We start from the raw sequence: 23465 nt of genomic DNA on the forward strand, positions 1-23465 counted from the left end.
TTAGATTTCATCTGATTTCACATCAAAAGTACAAAATATATCATTCTTGAAAGCCATATATTTATTTATTTGTTGCCGCAAGCATTATAGCTGGGGCTTGGTGTTGGCACTACCAATCTACTACTCCCAGAAGCCCTTTCTTTCTCTCTCTCTATCTGATAGACATTAGATATAATAAAAAATTAGAAATAGGGAGTCGGGCTGTAGCGCAGCGGGTTAAGCGCAGGTGGCGCAAAGCACAAGGACCAGCATAAGGATCCCGGTTCGAACCCCGGCTCCCCACCTGCAGGGGAGTCGCTTCATAGGCGGTGAAGCAGGTCTGCAGGTGTCTATCTTTCCCTCCTCCTCTCTGTCTTCCCCTCCTCTCTCCATTTCTCTCTGTCCTATCCAACAACGACAACAACAATAATAACTACAACAATAAAACAAGGGCAACAAAAGGGAATACATAAATAAAATAAATATTAAAAAAAAATTAGAAATAATTAACCACACCCATTTAACAGCAAGGAACCAGGTTTGAGCCCCCGCTCCCTACTTCCAGTGGCGACACTTCATGGGTGGTGAAGTAGGTCTGCAGGTGTTTGTTTTTCTCTCTCCATCTGTATCTTCCCCTCTGCTGCCAATTTCTCTATGTACTATTGAATAAAATAGGAAGGAAAAAAAAAGAAAATATAGCTGCCAAGTTGTTGCTTCGTAGTGCCAGTACTGAACTCCAGAGATAACTCTGGAGGCAAAAATAATAATAATACATATTATATATACATAATGAATTATTTAAAAGGCCAAATATTTTGTCTTGACTATCTTATAATATAACATCATATTACACTGTAATATTGTAGAGAGACTATCAGTAGACCTTTATGTTCTCTTCTAGAGCTCTGTACTTTAACTTGTTGGGTCTCTGGATCATTTTGGTTTGTGCAGTCTTCTCAGGCTTAATTATGTACTCCCACTTCAAGAACTGTGACCCCTGGACTTCTGGCATTATATCTGCACCAGACCAGGTATGTATTTTATCATGGGTGCAGTGGGGGAAGTCTGAAATGATCCTGGTTCTGGCTAGTGAAGATGTCACTTTTTTTTTTTTTTTTTTTTTGGTCTGCCTGGACCTCTAGCTTCTTCCAAAACTGAGAAGATTTGGATACTTACCTCTTTTCTTGGGTGATATCACTACTCACCATGCTCCAAAATGAGGAAGTGAAGATATTTATAAAGACACATTTTTATATTTTCTCTTACTGTTTTTGCTTTATTTACTTATTTCTTAGAGAAAATGGTAAACTGAAAAGGGATGAGAAGATAGGGAGCAAGAAAGATACCTACAGCACTACTTCATCAATCATAAAGCCTTCCCCCTGCAAGTAGGAACCTGGAACTTGAATCCAGATCCTTATACATTGTAACTTGTGTGCTCTAATGGATGTGCCAATGACTAAACCCTATTCTTATTTCTTTAGATCCACCTATGAGTAGATTATCAGGTAGCTTTGGAGAGGGTGTGGTTTATTGCACCAAAGCAGAGGACTCTGGGAATGGAAGGGAAAGGTTGGAATGTATAGACTCTGGGGTCTTGCTGAATGAGGGTGGAAAAGGACCTACCTAGGCTGGGGGCAGAATGTCTTGCAGATACATATGATTGGGAGACAAGAGATTTTACCTATCTGACAAAAACTATCTTTATTAATTGGATAGAGATGGTAGAAGTCAAGAGGATAGGGAAAGAGAGACAGGGAGAGACAGAGAGACACCTGAAGCCCTGCTTCACCACTCGTGAAGCTTACCCCCCTGCAGGTGGGGATTAGGGGGTAGGAACCTGGGTCCTTTTACATTCTATTGTGTGTGCTTAACCAGGTGTGCCACCACCCAGCCCTCCAGCTTCAGCTTTTAAGAAGTTGGGACATTGGTGAGGAAGCCAATGGGAGACAGTACAAAGTGCAGAGATCAGCAAGAAAATAACAACTGTATGTGTGTGTGGGGGGATAACTGTTCTATATGCCATTAACTCCCAATAAAGTGGGAAAAAAGACATCTCACTTCACTCTGGCTGGCCTAGAGCCAGGCCAAGGTTCGTAATCTATGAGTGGAAGAGTACACTTGAGTCACTGACTTGCTGAAGCTAACTTTGAACTCTTTTTGTATACATTTCATGGTTTATTAATGAATGATTCATTAATTTCAAATTAAACCTTATTTCTATAATACTTCTGCACATATCTTCTCATAATATTTTGAAGCACATCACTCCAATACACTAAGTTAAACATGCTTTTGAAATTCGATTTATTAGAAGATATGTTCAAAGGGGTCAATTATTCTTCTTTCCCTTATATCCAATATTTTCAATTCTTCTGCTCTGTCTTGTGAAGGTTCTTTTCACACAAATTAGGCTAGAGTAGATCTATAAATGCTAGACTCCATGGAGACACATTTTAAGCATTTCTTTGGTATACATGGTATCAAGGATAAATAAGAAAGAACAAATATTCACTGCAGATATACACTTTTTAAAAGTTCTTGAGTCTTCTAAAATTTATTCAAGTATATTTTTTTCTTCTAATATCTTCTATACTCTTCCAAGGCCTCTTCTTTCACTGCAGCTGGACCTTGGACCATGGGATATGACCATCACAGCATAATTTGCTAACATGTAACATCTTAGGTTGTACAAACTACTCCAGTATTTTATTTTGTTTATTTTATTTTTTATTTTCTTACATCCTTGTAATAAAATGCTACATTCCCAAGTTGTTGACACTGCGGATAAAACCACTGGTCCAATCTTATTTTGCCTCCTCTTCAGCTGATGCCTTATTTTGTCATGGAGATATTTTCCACAATGCCAGGACTTCCAGGACTCTTTGTGGCTTGTGCCTTCAGTGGTACTCTGAGGTAAGTATATTGATGACACGTTACACTGCTACTTATGATAATGATGATAATGACAAGGTAAGTGGAACACAAGAATTTTGGTAGTAGTAATTGTGAATGTTTACTGCACACATTTTGTATGTCTATCCTATTAATGATTTGTTTAATTTGCTTACTGGGTGTACACAATCTATAAGACTGAAGTTTTCCTTACATTAATATCAGTTTGCATATAAGAAAACCAAGATTTAGCAAAATAGAAGGATTACCCTTGGAGGTTATGTGAAATAATTAAGTAGGATATGAGCCTGTCTGCCACCTACACTAAGGCCTCCTTCTTTAATCTTTCATCCTTGTCTGATGTCTGCTGCACCCACTTCCTTTATACCCATAGTTACACACAAAGAAGCTGACTGTACAGGCTTTTCTCATTTAACTGCAATATATTCTTGCAGATCTCTAATTTACCTTTTTTTTTTTTTTCCCCAAGAGCACTGCTCAGCTCTGGCTTGTGGTGGTGCAGGGGATTGAAAGTGGGACTTTGGAGCCTCAGGCATGAGAGTGTTTTTGCATAACCATTATGCTATCTACCTCTGCCCTCTAATTTACATTTCATTCTCTCCATTTTCATAGAACATTCAGACAGCCAATAACATTTATCCTCAAAGGAATAATAATCTTTTAAATGAAAAATATTTCATAAATTTATTCTCATATATATTTTGGAAAATTTTTCATTATTCTGAATACAGTTAATGACATTGGTGACTCTGTGGATACTGCAGAGTATCCACATTGTATATACATTGAATCAGTTTTTATTCTAGTAGACATGGAAAATGAGTAGAATATAAATAAACAAAATATTATTTGTTAATGACCTACAGTATGAAAGAAAATACATAAGCACAAAGGGTGATGTTCTAGAGAGAACCAAAGATTGAAGTTTATATTCTTCAGAGGCTATTTAAGCTCTTAACACTGGGATATATCCCCACCACCCCCCTTTTTCCTGAAATAGCCCAAGATTGTTGGAACTATGCATGCATGAGAGTCTATCACCAAATAATAAATAACATGATTAATTATAGTTGACTGGAGGCTTGGGTGTGGTGCACCTCATTGAACTTATAGGCTACCATGCTCAAGGATCCTGGTTCAAGCCACTGGTCCCCACCTCTAGGGGAGAAGCTCCTTGAATGGTGAAACAGTGTTGGGGGTATTTCTCTTTTTCTCTCCCACTCTACCTCCACCTCCTTTCTCAATTTATCTCTGTTTTATCAACTAAAAGGAAAAAAAAGGGGGGTTTTATGCTCTTACAGTATCCCTGGTGGCAATAAAAATGAAAGAAAGAAGAAACTCTTCTCTGAGTGTGTCACTTGGTTGAGATTTAAAGTATGGAAGAAGCCAATTCTGTTAACAGTACAGGAAGGAACCAATGCAGGGAGTTGAGAGGGTATAAATTCCAAAGTGTATAGGACAGAATAACTTCACTGAGTGAGGGAAAAAAGAGTTGAAAAGATTTTAAGTATAGATAGAGATGGCTTGAAGAAGTCGAGAGGTTTCTGGTTAGAAAGAATTTTCCTGAAATGCTAAAGAGAGTTTATTCCTGCAGCCACTAGCCACATGGATGGAACCAAAGTAGCATCATACTAAATGGCATTTCAGTTTGACTGAGATGGCTTTATAAGTTTGTAAATCAGGGAATAAATTATGTCATATGATCAAAGACTCAGTCTTTTGTGTAGGCAAAAGACTATAATGAAAGCAAGAATGGGAAACTGAAAGACTTTTTGTGTTAATCCAGATGAAAGAGAATGACTTGAAGAAATGTAGGAGAAATAGTTTGGAGATAAATGAACTAGAAAGAACATTAAGATAATATCATTACTTTCCCGTAACTCAGGTACGCTGTCTTCTAAACTAACTTAGTTTTTTAGGAAAAAAAAAACAAAAACACTTCACTTCCCTTCTTGGAGATCGGTTGCATGGAATCAATGCCACAGGCTATGTAAAGACAATAAAATTCTAAGAACCAGAGATTCAAGAAACTCCAGGAAATAAAAGTTAAAAGTTTATCTTTTTTCATAAATTCTTTGCCTATCCCCATGCAATTCACCATTGTTAATAATTCCTTGTAAATCAGCCAAAACATTTCTATGAACCTACTACTGTAAACAAAAGAGCTCATGTTGTATTCACTCTTTGATTTCACAATATAATGGAAATTGTTCACCAATCAGTGAGTCTACCTATCTACCCTATTCTTTAAATTTATTTGATCAGTACTTTTTATAAAAGGGATTATTATCCAAATTGGGGAGATAGCATAATGGTTATGTCAAAAGGTTTTCATACCTGAGGCACCTAATATTCTAGGTACAATCCCTAGCATCACTATAAACCAGAGCTGATCGGTGCTTTGGTGGGGGGTTGAGAGACTTAAAGAGGCATTATTTCCAATGCTATGTCTTATATGTGTAGCAAATGAGGTGACATACAAACAATTATTCCTCACAGTTCTTCAAACTACAAACTTCAAAATCAAAAGGTCATACATTGTTCTTTGAAATGCCTTCACTGGGCAGAAGGATTTTTCTGGGGTCAGTTATAGGGGTAGTAATTATGAGGGCTTCATCCTTGTTATCAAATAATTTCTCAAAGTTCCCACCTTCAAATGTCATCATATTTGGGTTTAGTTTACAACATGAATTTGAGGGTACAAACTGAGACCATAGCACTCTATAATGTGTAACTTTGCAAATGAAGCAAGGATATGTGTAAGAAGAGGAATTATTGTGTCAAAATACAGTCCAATTAAAACAACAACAAAATAAAACAAAAAATGATAGAGGGCCAGGCAGTGGTGCCCTGGGTTAAGTGTGCTTAGTTTGAAGTGCAAGGACCTGCAGAATGATCCAGGTTCAGGACTCTGGGTTCCCACCAATAGGGGAGGTTGCTTCAAAAACAGTGAAGCATATCTCTCTCTCTCTCTCCCTCCCTTCCACACTCTTTCTCTCCCTAATCTATCTTCCCATCCCCTCTCAATTTCTCTCTTTCCTATCCAATAAATGGAAAAAATGGCCATCAGGAGCAGTGGATGCATAGTGCTGGCACCAAGTCCCAGTGATAACCCTGGAAAAAAATAGATGGAAAAATAGTTCACTTGGATAATACTCTGCTTTGTTATGCTTGCTTCCCTTGCATCAGAGAAAGCTTCAGTGCTGCCCTCCCCACCGCCTTTGTTTTTCCCTCTCTGTTATTTAGTCTCTTCTTCCTTCTGAAAAAAAAAAAAAATCAGCCCAGAGCTCTGAAACTCTGATGATGACAAAAAATAAATAAATAAAAGACAATAACTTTTCATGGATATGAATAAACTGAAAATTTGCATGAACTTATACACTATTCATGCAAGAATGCTTCCCCCATCACTATATACAATGGAACTTTTATACTTGTTAATTTGACAGTTAAAAAATGGCAAGATGATAATTAAATTTAATGTAAATTCCATTGATCATAAGTGGGACTGAGGGGCTGGGTGCAGAGGCCTGGCAGTGGCACATCTTGTGGAAAGCACACATTAGGTGTGAAGACCCATGTTTAAGCCCCTGCCTCCCACATGCAGGGGAAAAGCTTCATGAGCATTGCTGCAGTGCTGCAGATGTCCTTCATTCTTCTCTCCTTCTCTCAATTTCTCTCTGTTCTATCAAATAAAAAGAAAGAAGGAGAGAGAGAGAAGCAAAGAATGATTACTAGGATTAGTGAAACTTTTTTTTTGTTGTTGTTGTTTTGCCTGTAGGGCTATTGCTGGGGCTTGGTGACAGCACTACAAATCCACTGCTCCTGGTGGCCATTTTTTTTCCATTTTTATTCGATAGGACAGAGAGGGGAGGGGAAGATAGGTAGGTAGATGATTGATACATAGATAGATGTTAGATAGATAGATAGATAGATAGATAGATAGATAGACAGATAGACAGATGGATGGATGATAGAGACACCTGCAGACCTGCTTCACCACTCGTGAAGTTTTTTCCCTACAGGTGGGGAGTGGTGGCTTGAATCGGGATCATTGCCCTTGTCCTTGTACTTGGTACCGCCAGCTCAGGATCAGTGGATTTGTCATGTAGGCACTGAGCCCCAGTAATAACCCTGAGGGTAATAAATTTTTTAACTATTAGGAAAAAAGTACAACTGATTTTTTTATCTTCTATCTCTTTTATCTTCTATTATCTATTATCTATTATCTATCTCTTCTTTTCTTATTATATTTTCTTATTATCTTTTCTTATTATCTTTTCTTATTATCTTTTCTTATTATCTTTTCTTATTATCTATTATCTATTATCTATCTCTTCTATCTCTTTTATCTTTATTTTTTATCTTCTATCTCTTTTATCTTCTATCTCTATTTCACAGCTCCCAAGCCAGGAGAGAGACAGAGAGAGGGAAGGGGAGCTGTGAAATTCTGCAGATACTCTGCCTTAGCTCTGTTAAAAAAAAAAAGTGATTTTTTTTGTCTTGTCTTTTTTTTTTTTTTTTACTTATTTTCCCTTTTATTGCCCTTGTTGTTTTTTATTATTGGCCAGGTGGGGAGCCCGGGACTCAAACCAGGATCCTTATGCTGGTCCTTGTGCTTCTTGCCACATGTGCTTAACCCACTGCACTATGACTGACCTCTGTCTTGCCTTTCTTTTGAGTAGCCAGTTATCACTTTACTTTTTTTTTTTCAATTTTTTAAAATATTTTATTTATTTATTTATTTTTTATTTATTTTTTTTATTAAAGAAAGGATTAATTAACAAAACCATAGGGTAGGAGGGGTACAACTCCACACAATTCCCACCGCCCAATCTCCATATCCCACTCCCTCCCCCGATAGCTTTCCCATTCTCTATCCCTCTGGGAGCATGGACCCAGGGTCATTGAGGGTTGCAGAAGGTAGAAGGTCTGGCTTCTGTAATTGCTTCCTCGCTGAACATGGGCGTTGACTGGTCGGTCCATACTCCCAGTCTGCCTCTCTCTTTCCCTAGTAGGATGGGTCTCTGGGGAAGCTGAGCTCCAGGACACATTGGTGGTGTCTTCAATCCAGGGAAGTCTGGCCGGCATCCTGATGACACCTGGAACCTGGTGACTGAAAAGAGAGTTAACATACAAAGCCAAACAAATTGTTGAGCAATCATGGACCCAAAGCTTGGAAAAGTGGAGAGGAAGTATTAGGGAGGTACTCACTGCAAACTCTAGTATACTTCTGCTTTCTTACTTTGGTGCCATACTCCAAACTCAGTCAATTTCTGCTTTGCGTTTCTACTTCTTTTTTTTTTTTTTTTACATGCATAACATTCCCCAGATTCCCATTTAGCAATACAACCCCCACTATTTCATTCATCATTTTTCATGGACCTGTATTCTCCCCACCCACCCCAGAGTCTTTTACTTTGGTGTAATACTCCAATTCCATTTCAGGTTCGACTTGTGTTTTTTTTTCTAATCTTGTTTTTCAACTTCGGCCTGAGAGTGAGATCATCCCATATTCATCCTTCTGTTTCTGACTTATTTCACTCAACATGATTTTTTCAAGGTCCATCCAAGATCGGCTGAAAACGGTGAAGTCACCATTTTTTACAGCTGAGTAGTATTCCATTGTGTATATATACCACAACTTGCTCAGCCATTCATCTGTTGTTGGACACCTGGGTTGTTTCCAGGTTTTGGCTATTACAAATTGTGCTGCCAAGAACATATGTGTACACATATCACTTTACTTTTAAGAAAATGAGTCATGGGGGGCTGAGCTGTACCACAGCAGGTTAAGCACACATGACACAAAGCATAAGAACGGGCAAATTGCGGTTTGAGGCCCTGGCTCCCACCTGCAGGGGGGTCGCTTCACAGATAGTGAAGCAGGTGTGCAGGTGTCTATCTTTCTCTCCACCTCTCTGTCTTCCCCTCCTCCCTCCATTTCTCTCTGTCCTATCCAACAACTATAAATAACAAGGGCAACAAAAGGGGAAAAAATAGCCTCCAGGAGAAGTAGATTCGTAGTGCAGGCACTGAGCCCCAACAATAACCCTGGAGGCAAAAAAGAAGAAAGGAAAGAAAGAAAGAAAGAAAGAAAGAAAGAAAGAAAGAAAGAAAGAAAGAAAGAAAGAAAGGAAGGAAGGAAATGAAAGGAAGTGAGCCATCTGACTACTGACTTTAAATATTACACTATACATTACCCCTTGTATTTAGGACTTGAATTTATTTTATTTCTCTGCTCTGTTTCTTGATAGCTCTGCCAATACTGATAAAATTAATGATTTTGTTTTAAAATATAATTTAGTACATGTAAGGCTGGTATTAGAATATTACTTAAATTTCAGAGAATGTCTCTTATATGTGTGGCTTTTATCCTTTTACATTAATTCATTAATTCTCTGAGATTTGGTTATAATAAAATTATTATATTTGCAAATATGTGGGTGCCTTTCACTAATAATTACACTTTAATGTTTGTTCCATTATGTAGCTGACTTTCATGGTCATATAGATGGGAGACTTTCAGGAAACATTTTCACACTTTAATTTTTAGGAAAATAAAAATGGTACACAGAAGCACTTACAGTTTTTATTCCCAAAAGTAGATCTTGGGAACTTTCTACTTGCTGTATCTGTTATTTCAAAAGGAATTTATGAGTTTTGTACTCTTTAGACCTCAAAAAATTCAAACTGAAGTGACTTGAGCTAGAATTCATGGGATATGATCCTGCAATCCAAAGGGGAAAAATTAATTTTTTCTCATGTAACTAGTGAAGGAATATTTTGTCTTACCAATAAATACTGGTGGGTAATATAATATTTAGCTCTTGAGTATCACTGGAAAACTTATATCCATATAGCCAAATTTTGTTCATTCTCCTTTCAAAAACATTTTTTGTTGTTCTGTCTTTTCATCAAATGGATTTAAAAATAGTATCTATCCTGCTAACTAAAACATTTCTAGTAAATATGAGAAAGTAAATGTGTTCTCACTGCTATTCTGCAATTAAAACCTAACTTCTGTGTCACCTATAACCTTGTTAATTTCTCTTATATCAACAGTGTAACTGGTTGTTAAATGTTTGTGTTGCCAAATGAAGTGTGAGGTTTTTATCTTTCTGCTTTACTGGTATATGTCTAGTTCTGGTGTAGTCTAGTATAAAAAATATGGAAACTGATGAATTAATGAATTATTAATGAATGCCAAACTGTACTGATTCTTGATCTAACTTAGTCACTATTTCTCACCTTACATCCAACCTAGATACATGCATTTAGAAATAAACAACAGTGTCTCTTTGCTACTGACTAGGTGATTCAATGGTTTGTTAAGGAGAACTAGTGAGAAGTAGAAAATGGAACCTAAACTTTAATAGAATTTGTAAAAAATTGAAAAAGGCAGAAAGCACAGAAGTAGCACTGAAGAATGAGTAGACAAGCCATGTAACTGCTCTGGAGTCTCTGAATTAGCACATATGTCTGCATCTATTTCATAAAAAAAAGGTTTTGTTTATTTATCTGAAAGACATAACAGTCTAGTCAGATTTATTTAGCTTGAACTGTGTTCTCACTTTTCTCTCCCTGCAGCACCGTGGCTGCCAGCATCAATGCCTTAGCAACAGTGACTTTTGAGGATTTTGTAAAGAGCTGTTTTCCCCATCTCTCCGACAAGCTGAGCACCTGGATCAGTAAAGGCTTATGTAGGTATAGCTAGTGGATCTGCTCATGTTATATACATAAAACCCTGCTTGAACTATTCATAACAGAGTCATAGTTACACAATGAAATATGTGTATAAGGAGTCTCACATACTCAGCTTTACACATTGAATTACCAGGAATATGAGAGGACAAGGAAGTTTCTTATTCCATTCATCAGTTAGACCATCATTTACAAACCTTCTGTAATTACAATATATTCTAGATTTAAGCATGTCAGCATCTCTTTATTATTCTATATATCTTGATCATATTAGTGCCTCCCCACATCCTTATGAAAATGTTTTAATATTTTATTAATTTATTTATTGCATAAAGAGGCACTGAAGTGAAAGAACAGAAATATGAGAGAAAGAGAAAGAGAGAGAGAGAGAGAGAGAGAGAGAGAACTGAAGCACTACTTCACTAACTGTGAAACTCCCCCAGATAGGGACCAAGACTTGAATTCAAATTCTTGCACATGGTAATATAGTCAATTGATTGGTTCAATTAATTGTACCATCAACCAGCACCATACTTATAAAATTTTTCTCTTTGGTAAATAAATTGTAATCAGTGGAAGCAGAAGTGCTCTGGTTAGCTATCATGGTTTTAAATTTCCTTATATTCCTTTATTATGACATCCTAGTAGTTCTTTACTGAATGTATTGGTTTTGTACTTTATCTTACTGTTCTTTTCTCTCATTTGTTTTCTAAAATCTGCCCTTGTTCCTTTCATTGATTCTATATGAATTTGTAACACATTAAGAATCTAAACACTTTCTTTCTTTTTAAATATTTTATTTATTTATTAAAGACAGAGAAACTGAGAGGGGATGGAGGAGACAGTAAGGGAAAGAGAAAGAGAGACACCTGCAGACCTGCTTCAATACTCGTGAAACTTTCCTCCTGCAGGTGGGGATTAGGGGCTTGAACCTGGACCCTTGCGCACTGTAATGTAAGCACTTAACCAGGTGTACTATTGCCTGGTCCCAGAACCTAAACATTTTCTATACACACTTAAAAAATCCTAATTTAATTTTTTTCCAGACTGCGTATTTTTTATTTGAGGTTTTGGGGTTGGTTTGTTTTATTTTATTTGTCCACTACAGTTATCACTGAGGCTTAGTGCTGACACTATGAATCTACCATTCCTGACGGCCATTTTGTTTCCTATATTCTTTCTATTATACTTGATAGGACAGAAAGAAATTAAGAAGAGAAAAGGAGATGGATAGGGAGAGAGAAAGACAACCACAGACCTTCTTAAACACTCATGAAGCATACCCCTGCAGGTGGGGATGGGGGGCTCGAACCTAGGTCCTTGTGCATGGTAATATGTATACTTAACTAAGTCCACCATTTTCTAGCCCCTTTATTTGACTTGTATTCATTCCCTTGTTCAGTGTTATTTTGCCATGAATTTCATTTTTGCTCTATGATTAAATAAGGAATGATCAACACCTCAAAAAGTGAAAAGATTTGTTGAATTGACTTTATTTTATTTGTAGTTTTACCTACTCATTGAGAGACAACAGAAGACAAATAAGCATTAGTGCAATCACTAACAGATATTCATAATGATGCTGGATTGAGTAGGGGAAACATACAGCATTTGCTGCAATTTTGAAGCTTTTTCTCGCTTCCATATTTTACTGCTTTGTCTGTGTCTCCACACACCCCATACATCCTCACCAATTTACTCTAACCTTCCTGCCTTGCAGATGGCTATTTATTGCATTCTGATAAAAGTATATGAATTAAGATATATGGGAAGTAAGTAAAATTTTTAGTGACAACAGGAATTTAGATCCCCTGGACTAAGGAGTCACTACCTAGAATAGCATTTGAACATGTAAACACTGACCTAACAAGAGGGCAAGTACTAGTACAGAGAAAAAACAATTTCTTATTTTTTCCAGGCAGGTAATCTTTTATTTTTTTCAAGAGGCAAACAGGGCAAACAGTGTTTGTTTGTTTTTTCCCATTTTTAGCTGTCATCTCTAAAGATAGTAGGAGGAATTTATGATTTTTGTGTTAATTGACATAATATATGATTACTCTTTTCTTAGCTGATTATTGGTGAGTGGTGTTACTGAAATTAATGTCTACGAACAGTCTGGTGTGTTCCAGACTAGTGACTTTGGCACATATTTGTGCTGTTTCCATGTGATAATTTTTTTTTTCTTGAATCTGGGGAGAAACCCCCTTGATGGTGGATTCCAGTTCATTCTCCTTGCCCTAAGGAAAAAAAGACCTAAATGATCACCTGGGCATTTATAGTGGCTGACTAAGAAGAACAGTTTTCACTGAGATCTCGAGTAGGACTTGTATCACACAATTTGGACAGGCAATCACTCAAGTAATCCTTCCAAGTGAGCTTGGGTAGTGATTATTAATTTCTCTTTCTCTTTAAGGTCTCCTGTTTGGTGTTATGTGTACCTCCATGGCTGTGGCTGCATCCCTCATGGGAGGTGTTGTACAGGTATAGAAAAAGAGAAAAAAAGAGTGTTGTTTTTTTTTAAAAGATTTATTTGTTTATTCTACGAGAGAGAGAAAAGTAGAGAGAGAAGACGGTAAATAAAGCATTGTTCCAACATAGAAAGTGTTAATGACTGAATCTGGGGCCTCAGTCATGCACCCAGAACTCTATATGATAAACCATTTATATGGCTAAAAGGCATTTTATTTTCTTGCAACAATTTACCAAATTAAAAAGAAAATGCTTACCTATTTTCCCAAACTCCGAATGCTGACAGAGACTTGCAGATACCAAGTCAAATTTAGCCATCATGCAGAACACTGAATACAATGACATTCAAAAGAAGAAACTATTAGAAACTAGAGATAAGACTCAATGATGAAGTATATAGTAATAGAATTAACTACTCTTTTTTATATTTATTTATTTCCTTTTGTTGCCCTTGTTTTAATTGTTGTAGTTATTATTGTCATTAGTTGTTGTTGGATAGGACAGAGAGAAATGGAGAGAGGAGGGGAAGACAGAGAAGGGGGAGAGAAAGATAGACACATGCAGACCTGCTTCACTGCCTGTGAAGAGACTCCCCTGCAAGTGGCTAGGTGGGGAGCCTGGAGCTTGAACCCAGATCCTTAAGTTGGTCCTTATGCTTTGCACCACATGTGCTTAACTTGCTGCGTTACTGTCCGACTCCCTAGAATTAAATACTCTTTTATACTCCAGAGCGAATTTATAATCCTGGAATAAACTAGTAATGTTAATTGTGACAAGGTAAATAGAGATAGATGATACATGATAGATAGATAGATAGATAGATAGATAGATAGATAGATAGATAGCTCTGGAGCACTTACTGTACTCTCAGTGCACTTTAGAATGTTTTATTTCACTTAATATTTTAATCAAAGATATTTTTATGTTTTATTAGTGATTTAATAATGATTAACAAGGTTATAAAATAATAAGAGTATAGTTCCATACATTTCCCACCACCAAAGTTCTGTATTTCATCTCCTCCACTGGAAGATTCCCTGTTCTTTATCCCTCTTGGATAAAATTTTGAGCTTGCAGCTCAAAGTTCTTTTTTTAAATTCTATTAGTGATTTAATATTGATTTACAAAATTACATGTCAACAGGGCTATAAATACACTCCATTCGCACTACCAGAATTCTAAATCTTTAATTGGCCCACTGCAAGCTACCACATGGGCCAGTCATTATCTCTACAAGTATTTGTCCACATTTATACATAATTGCACAGTTTTTCTTCCTGATCCAATCCTTTTTTCCCCTCTAAGCCACTCATGACAATATTATTACCTCCATATGTCCCTCTCCTTTTCCTCCTCTCTCTCTGGGTGTTAATGAAACTTAGAGTTCAGAGACCTCTTATCTTTTTCATCCTACCATTTTTCCCTTGCAGGGAGTATGGATCAAGGTCATTTTTGGTACAGAAGGTAGCAGCTTGTGATTCCTTAATAGCTTCTCTGTTGGACATGGGCATTGTCAGGGCAATCTATACTCCCAACCTGTTTCTATCCTTCTCCAGTGAGCCAGAGCTCTGGAGAGATGAGGTTCTAGGACAGACTAGTGAGGTCATCCGCACAGAGAAATCAGGATGGAATCATGCTAGTGTCTGCAATTTGGTGTCTGAAAGGTAGCAAGACATAAACTGAAACAAATGGTATATGAATAAGAACCAAAAAGGAGGAATAGAGAAGATAAGATTAGGGATCTTAGGGTAAAAGAAAGCTAGAAAATCCATCTATTTCCTTAAGTTTGTTAGCTAGCCTGAAGTTGGATGTACATATTGTCTGAGAAAATGGTGTCCAAGTAGAGAAAAGAGCAAGCAAGTTGGATAAGGGCCATTCTTGGGGAAAAAAATCTGTAGATAACAATTATTTACCACCATCCACCTGACCCAGGGCATATAATTTGATTAATATAACATATAATATATAATATAATATAAGCCTGAGCCTGTGTAACCTCTGAGTCTGAGCTTGCAGCTCATGGTCACATCTGGGAACATTGCAGGCTGCACTCATTTTGGGACTAGTCTTCCTCGAGTGGCAGGGTAGGATACCTCAATCTCCCTTCTGAGTCTTGGGCTATCCCTACTGTCATTGCTTTATGGTGAGGGCAAGGTTCTGGGAGGGACCACTAGAGGGCTTATGATGACAGTCCTGATGTAGGTAACCAGTGGTGGTGGAGAGAGGAATTCATTAGAGGTCTAGGCCCACTATATTTGTATGGGAGTCCAAGGATTCCCTAACTAACGTCTGAGATGATGAGGTGGTATGCTACTGACCAAAAGGGCCATTATTAAGTGGGCCTTGTCCAACTTTCTTAGTCCTCTATCTTATGACATTAGATTTTCTCCCAATTGTTTAAGCATTGAGTGTCATTTGTTGAACCCAACCAGAATTAGGTTTTGGGGGTTGGTCTTCTTTGGGCCTTTCTGCTAGGCTGGCCAGCTAATTTGATCTAAGTCCAGTAGATTAAAGAATTTATGATTCATTCTTTTAAAAAAAAATTTAAATATTTATTTTCTCTTTTATTGCACTTGTTTTATTGTTGTAGTTATTATTGTTGTTGTTATTGATATCGTTGTTGTTAGATAGGACAGAGAGAGGAAGACAGAGAGGGGAAGAGAAAGATTGATACCTGCAAACCAGCTTCAACACCTATAAAGCAACTCCACAGCAGGTGGGGAGCTGAGGCTCGAACCAGGATCCTTAAGCCAGTCCTTGCGCTTCACGCCATGTGCACTTAACCCACTGTACTACCGCCCGACTCCCTTTATGATGCATTCTTAAGGCATTTTAACTATTAGTGAACACTTTAATTTTGAGTTATATAATTGACCCTTGTTAATTGATACATGTAAAACTGTACCCAGTACCCTATACCCTATCCTATATCTGTTATCTGTTACTTAGTTAAATGATGTGGATGTAGGTGGTACCATGTGTTAGGAAAGATCTCACCATATTGAAGAGTTGCAAGGTTAATTTCTCAGGCTTGGCATCTCTGGTTACAGTCCACAATAAGAATTCCATAGCAGCAAGAAATGAAGGCCTTAAAGAGAATGCAAGGGATTTCTTATAGTCTTAGAAAGAGTTTAGAATATCAGTAATTAATTGTTATTATAACCAGGTTAGCTGGGGGGTTGTTTTTTTATGATAATCCAATGTTTAGTATCTGCATTAATATACTTGACTTTGCTATGCTTTGTGCCTTTTAATGGTATCTGAACTTCTTTGTATTTTAGATACATAAAGGTGCAAATGGTCTTAATCTGTCTGGCCTAAAGTTGCAGTTTACTTAGATGTTTTCAGATACATTGTTGATGTATCTGATATTTTCAGATACATCTTTAGAGCTCCTTGAACAATTTAATCCTATTATCAGAGTTTGATCATCTTGCATATTTAACATATTACTTGTTTAAGCTAAAGAAAATATTTATGCTTGGGGATAGGGTATAGGTAGAGAGTTTGAGCTATTAAATCTACCCCCTCGACATGTCATATTAATAGTAGTTTATGAAAATATAAATCAATAGGATTAAAAGTTCACACCTTTCTCGCCACCAAGTCTGTGCCCTCCCCTTTTCTCCTTTGGTAACCATTATAGTTTTCCAATCTAAATATGGATTGTATTGTGTCTTGTTGTCTATTTTAAGTATGTGTGTTCAGTTTTCTAAATTACATATATTAGTGAGACAATCCTGTGGCTTTCTTTTATCTCTTTGCTTACTTCACTAAGCATGATGTCTTCAAGTTCCATCCATTTTATCCCAAAGGATGTAAGGATGTAAAATCACCTTTTTTTTTTTTTTTTGCTCAGTAGTACTCCATTGAACATATATCCCATAACATTTTTATCTAGTCATCTGTCGAAGGGCATTTTGGTTACTTCCAAATTATGGTTATTGTGGATAAGACATCTATGAACATGAGGGTACATATATATCTTCAAATTAGTGTTAATTATCTCTTTTGGATAAATTCCAAGGAGTGGAATTGCTAGATAATAAGGTATTTCCATCTGTATTTGCATAAGGATTTTCTATACTGTTCTCCATGGTGGTTGTACGAGTTTGCATTCCCACCAGCAGTGTAGTAGAGTTCCTTTCACTCCACGTTGTTTCCAATATTTATCCTCTCCTATTTTGTTGGTGAAGGCTATGCCACATGTGGTTTCTTAATATGGTTTTAATATGTGTTTCTCTGGTAATCAGTGAATTAGAGCATTCCCACATATTTCTGTGGCCCATGTGTATCTCTTCTTTATAGAACTGTCTATTCATATCTTCAGTCCACTTTTTTTATTGGGTTGTTCTTTTTCTTTTTGTTGAGCTGTATGAGTTCTCTATAGATGTTTGATACCAACTGTCTGAAGTATAGTGTGTGAATATGTTCTCCCAATTGCTAGGTTTCCTGTTTATCCTCATGAAGTTTTCTTTTGATGTGTAGAAGCCTTTTAATTTGATATAGTCCCATTTATTCAATCTTGTTTTCATTTCCCTTACATGGGGTGAAGTCTCCATATGCATCGTGTGTGTTAATGTCATGAAATGTTTAACCATTATGTTCTTCTTTGTATCTTATACTTTCAAGTCTAATATCTAGATCTTTGTTCCATTCTGAGTTAATTTTGGTATATGGTGTTAATTGGTGGTCTAGTTTCATTTATCTAGATGTGACTGACCAATTCTGCCAACACCTTTTGTTAAAGAGACCTTATTTTCCCTATTGGGCAGATTTGGCCTCTTTGTCATATAAGAGGTGTCTGTACATGTGTGGCTTGAGTTCGGGACTCTCTATCCTGTTACATTGGTCCATATGACCATTTTTGTTCTAATAACACACTGCTTTAACTACTATTATTTTGTAGTATAACCTAAAGTCAGGTATTGTGATGCCTCCATTTTTCTTCTTTTTCCTAGGGACTGTTTTTGCTATTCATGTTTTTTTTTTAAGTTCCTCAAGAATTTGTGAATAATTTACTCAATTTCCTTGAAATATGACATTGGGATTTTAATAGGGATTGCATTGAATTTATAGATCGTTTTGGACAGAATTGCTATTTTAATGATATTTGTTATTCCAATTCATGAACAAGGGATGTTCTTCCATCTATTTGTGTCATCCTCTATGTCTTTTTACAGTGTCTTATGGTTTTCCTTAAAAAGGTCCTTTACATCTTTTGTTAGGTTTATTCATAGGTATTCATCTTTTTGGATTCAATTCTAAATGGGATTATTTCCTTCAGTTCCATTTCCTCTTACCCATCTTTTGCATAGAGAAATGCCACAGACTTGTGGGTATAATTTTGTAGCTTGCTACTTTACTGAATTCTTTGATGATTTACAGTAGTTTCTTGGCAGAGTTTCCAGGGTCCTCTAGGTATACCAACATATCATCTTCAAATAGTAACTTAAATTCATTCCTATTTGGATTCCTTTGATATCTCTTTCTTGTCTGATTGCAAAGGCAAGAACTTCTAGGAATATGTTGAATAAATATGGTAGGAGTGGGCAACCTTGTCTGTCAGGCTGCAACGCACGAGAGAGAGAGGAAATCCGGAGCAGAGAGGGAACACAATTCTTTATTAGCATGGGCACCTCAGAGTTGGGTGAGAGTGCAGCAGTTTGGGTCAGGTGGAGCTAGCAAAAACGGCCACCTCCTGCTATGCACAGTACCCTTCCCTGCATCCATTCACCGAAGTGAAAAACGGGCAAGAGAGAGAGAGAGACGGAAGCAGGAAGGCTTTATAGGGCAAAAACCATGAGTGATAAGTTAGGACAGGATTGGTTGGGAAAGGCACTCCGAGAATATCGTATTAACTCTCCTGGGAACTGGCAATAACCTGAGGGGACAACATGGCAGCTGTGATTGCATCTGCGCAATTTCCAAGCCCTTGTCTAATTTCTGAGTTTAGTGCTAAAGTTCCCATTGACTATGATGTTAGTCATGGGTTTATCACATGTGGCCTTTATTATGTTAAGGAATTTTCCTTCTACTCCCAGTTTCTCAAGGTCATATGTTATAATAAATAGGTCACCTATCATAAATAGGTGTTGAACTTTGTCAAATGCTTTCTCTGCATCAGTTTATAAAATTATGTGATGTTTTTAATCCTTCTTTTTGTTAATATAGTGGATAACATTGATTGATTTGGATATGTTAAACTTTCCCTGTTTCCCAGGAATGAATCCCACTTTATCTTGTTGGATCATTGTTTTAATATGTTGCTGCATTCAATTAGATAAGATTTTGTTGAGGATCTTGCATCAGTGTTTATCAGGGATATAGGTCTATTGTTTGGGGGGAGGGGTTCTTTTGGGGGGGTCCTTTCCTGCTTTAGGGATCAGGGTGATGTTAGCCTTGTTGAATGTGTTTGGAAGTGTTTTCTACTTTCTGGAAGAGTTTCAGGAGATGGGTGTTAGTTCTCTTTCAATGTTTTGTAAAATTCATTGGTATAGCCATCAGGGCCTGGGCTTTTATTCTTGGGTAAGATTTTGATTACTGTTTCACTTTCTTTACTATTGATTGGCCTATTATGTTTATCTACTTCCTCTTATGTCAAGTTTGACAGATGGTATGACTCTAAGAATATGTCCATTCCTTCTAAGTTGTGAAATTTGGTTTCATATATATGTCTATAATATTCTTTCATAATTCTTTTTTTTTTCTTTTTTTTTTTTACTTTTATTTTTTGTTATTATTGATTTGAAGTTGGCCATTGAGATATGAAGAATCCTAGTCAGTGAGTATTGAGGCAGCATGATTTCTGGCATGTTCCCCACCATAAGCCCAAGTTTAAAAATAAAGATGCTGATTATCACAGACTAATCACTACCAGGTTGATAACAGTAAGGTCTTAGACTCAAATCAAGTCAGATTTCATAATCCTTTGAATCTCTATCTCATCTGTCATGATATTTCCTCTTTCATTTATGAGTGATTTTACCATAGCATTCTCTCTTTTTCTCTTAGTGAGTGTAGCTAGTGGTTTATCTATTTTATTTATCTTTTCAAAGAACCAGCTCTTGGCTTTATTAATCTTCCTAATGGTCTGTTTTCTATTTCATTGATTTCTGCTCTCATTTTAACTATTTTCTGTCTCCTGACTGTTGAGTTCTTTTTGTTGCTCTACTTCTAGTTGGTTAAGGTGGGTTGTTAGATGCTTTACTAATGATTTTACCTGTTTATTAGTGTGGACCTGTATTGCTATCAACTTCCCTCTCAGCACAGCTTTTGATGCATCCTGTGGATTCTAGGAACTGGTTTCTTCATTTACACTGGTATCAAAGTCATTCTTAAATTATTTTTCATCTCTTCAATGACCTACATATTGTTCAGATATATATTGTTTAGTCTCCAGGCTTTGGGGAAATTTCTTTTCCTTTTTTGATTGATTTCTAGTTTCATGCCTTTGTGGTCTGAAAGGATGCATTTTACAATTTTAATACTTACATATTTGTTTATATTGTTTTTGTGGCCCAGAATATGGTCAATCCTTGTAAATATTCCATGAGTACTTGAGAAAAATGTGTATTCATTACTTTTTGGATGGAAAGTTCTGTATATATCTATTAGGTCCATTTTATCTAAATTTTCATTTAAGATGACTGTTTTTCTATTATTTTTTTTGTCCAGGTGTTCTGTCTCTTTCTGTCAGTGGCATATTGAAATCCTCTACTATTATTGTGTTGCTATCAGTGTCTCCCTTGAGTTCAGTTAGTGTTTATTTTATATATTTGGGTGCTCCTAAGTTTGGGACATATATATTTATGCTGGCTATATCTTCTTGTTGTACTGATCATTTAACTATTTTGTAGTGTCCTTTTCTATCTTTGATTACTTTATTTGCCTAAAAGTCTGTTTTATCAGAGAATAAAATAGCTAGTCCTGTGCCTTTTTGTGAGCTATTCGCTTGGAACATCTTGCTCCAAGCTCTTATAATCAGTTTCCATTTGTCTTTTCTTTGGATATGTGTTTATATGTGTTTCTTTTGTTTGGATATGTGGATATCTGGAGATAGATCTTGTTCTTTAATCCATTTAGCTACTCTGAGTCTTTTGACAGGTGAATTTAGGTCATTCACATTTAGGGTTATTATTGATGTGTGTGGTTTACTTATATCCATTCTGATTTTTATTTTTAATTTAAATTGTTGAGTTTTTCCCATTTGTTTATATCTGATCTTTTTTCTGTGTTGAATTCCACACTGATTTTTCTTTCCCCTGTTTTTTTTTTTTTGTGTGTGTGTTACCATGTGTGTAATAACTAGCATGTTTATCTAGAAAAAGTCTTTTTTAAGTTGATTTGATTAACAAGCATTTGATAGGACTTGTCTTTTAATTCCCTCCCCCATTTGCTTTTTGTTCTTTCCTATACTTATTGTGTTCTAGTTCCTAATCTACTTCTGTTCACCTCACTTAGAAACTGTATTCCTTTGCTTCCCCCTTTCCTGTAGAATTCCATTCAGTATTTCTTATAAAGTGGGGTTGATTGTGGAAAATTCCTTTAGTTTTTTAATAGTTGTGGAAACCTTTATTTCTCCCTCATATTTGAAGAATAATTTTGCAGGATACAAAATTCATGGTTGTATTCCCCTTTACTTTAGTTCCTTGGATATACCATTCCACTCTCTCCTTGCCTCTAGGGTTTGTAAAGAGAAATCTAATGAGAGTCTTATAGTCCTGCCTTTGTATGTAACTTCTTTCTTTACCCTAGGAGCCTCTTTTTTTTTCCTTTTAACTGAGTTTTGATACGTTTATAATAATATGACTTGGTGTTGTTTGTTTTGGATTTATAAACTTGGGTGATTGGTCTGCCTCTTGAATAAGTAGTTTCTGAAGACTGCCTAGATGAAGGAAATTCTCAGCTAAAATTTTTGTGAAAATTACCCCTGGTCCTTTGACCCAGTCATCATTCTCAGATATTCCTATCACTCTTACATTCTACCTTCTTATAGAGTCTGCAGTTTCACAGACAGTAGCTTCATTCTTTGTACACCTTTCCTCTCCCTAATCTTTAAATTAAAAGAGTGGGCTAATTGTATCTTCTATATTGGAAATTCTTCATTCTGCATATCTGAGTCTACTTCCTAAACCTTCTACCTGAGTTTCAACCACAGTAAAGATGTCTTTCACTCCTTGCAGTTCTGTTTGAAGTTTTTCTTTCATTTCCTAACTGTTTAGTTAACTCTGCTTGAAATTCTTCTTTCAAGCTTTGTAACTACTTATAAAATTCTGTTCTGAGTTCTTCTTTTGTGTGTCTTAATTCCAAAGTAAAATGTTCTTTCAATTTTTGCTTAAGTTATTATAGAGTTCTCATAATAAGCTTTCTATAGTCTGCCTCTGATAGACTTTTTGTATCTAGAATTTCTTGGTTTTCCTATGTTTTGCTTCTATATGATTGTTGTGGTATATTTTTTGTTGTTTATTTCTTTGCTTACGCATGTATGTTGTTGCCTATTGTTGGAAATCAGGTGGTGTCTCTAGGTTTCTCTTGTTTGTATAAGACTGACGCAGTGTGTGTTGGGGGGTGTTTGGGGCTGTCTTGTGGTTATGAAAGCTATCTGATTTTTTGTTGTGCCCTTGCCTTAAATTTAAGCTTAAAAAATCTGAGTCAAAGATTGAGTGATTTTAAGCTTAGTTTTCTTTCCTTCTGGGTCTGATAACTGTGGTCACTGTCCAAATGACATGGCTCGGCGTTGTACCACTTGCTTGTACTTCCAGTTTGACTATGTTGGTCTTTCAACCCATGCCCCTTATTGCCCCAACAACACTCGAACACTCACCTGAGGCTGTAGATCTTTCAGCTGTATATTATGTGTCTGGCTTGTCCTCTTGTTCAGTTGTTGTTTTGGGGATAGCACAACTCGAACCAGAGCTATTCTATGAACTATGCTTCCCTGGTGTCCTTTATTTTATTTTTATCATCTCTTTCAAAGAAAGTATTGTTTTAAATTTCCTTTTATTGCATATTACATTAGCAATTCCAAACATTAAATAGTACAACTTTTATAGGTGAAGAAACCATGAAGTAGAGAGTCACATTATTAAGAGTAGTGTGTTAGGACATGAACTCACCTCTGCCTGATATTCAGGATGAACTTCCTCCATCTGTATAGCTGGGAATTCCAAGCAGTAGTGCTAGAAGTAGCCTTAGTGATTATCAGTTTCAACATCTTCATTTCATAGATGACTGCAGAAAAAAGCAAAATTATCCTGCTTAAAGTCTCACAACTAGTTTGTGATTAAATCAGCTTTCTGCCACAAGTTGTCCTAAAACAATTTCTCTCTTCCCCAGACTGCTCAAATAACAAAGCAGCATCAGATAAGTAGACCTCAGATTCAACTCCAACCTTC

The 23465-nt window shown here is 36.5% G+C and overlaps 1 protein-coding gene across 2 annotated transcripts in view; it reads left to right on the forward strand.

The window, feature by feature from the left end:
* Positions 1-23465, forward strand: part of SLC5A12 (solute carrier family 5 member 12) — a 98464-nt gene that overhangs the window by 34341 nt on the left and 40658 nt on the right. For both annotated transcript variants that reach the window (XM_016193797.2, XM_007535927.3), the window contains exons 7-10: positions 881-1010; positions 2807-2895; positions 10486-10598; positions 13013-13080. In XM_016193797.2, the coding sequence (XP_016049283.1) occupies positions 881-1010; positions 2807-2895; positions 10486-10598; positions 13013-13080 (400 nt within the window). The remainder of the gene's footprint in view (positions 1-880; positions 1011-2806; positions 2896-10485; positions 10599-13012; positions 13081-23465) is intronic.

This window comes from Erinaceus europaeus, chromosome 17 (genome assembly GCF_950295315.1).
Source record: "Erinaceus europaeus chromosome 17, mEriEur2.1, whole genome shotgun sequence".
Classification (NCBI taxonomy): Eukaryota; Metazoa; Chordata; class Mammalia; order Eulipotyphla; family Erinaceidae; genus Erinaceus; species Erinaceus europaeus.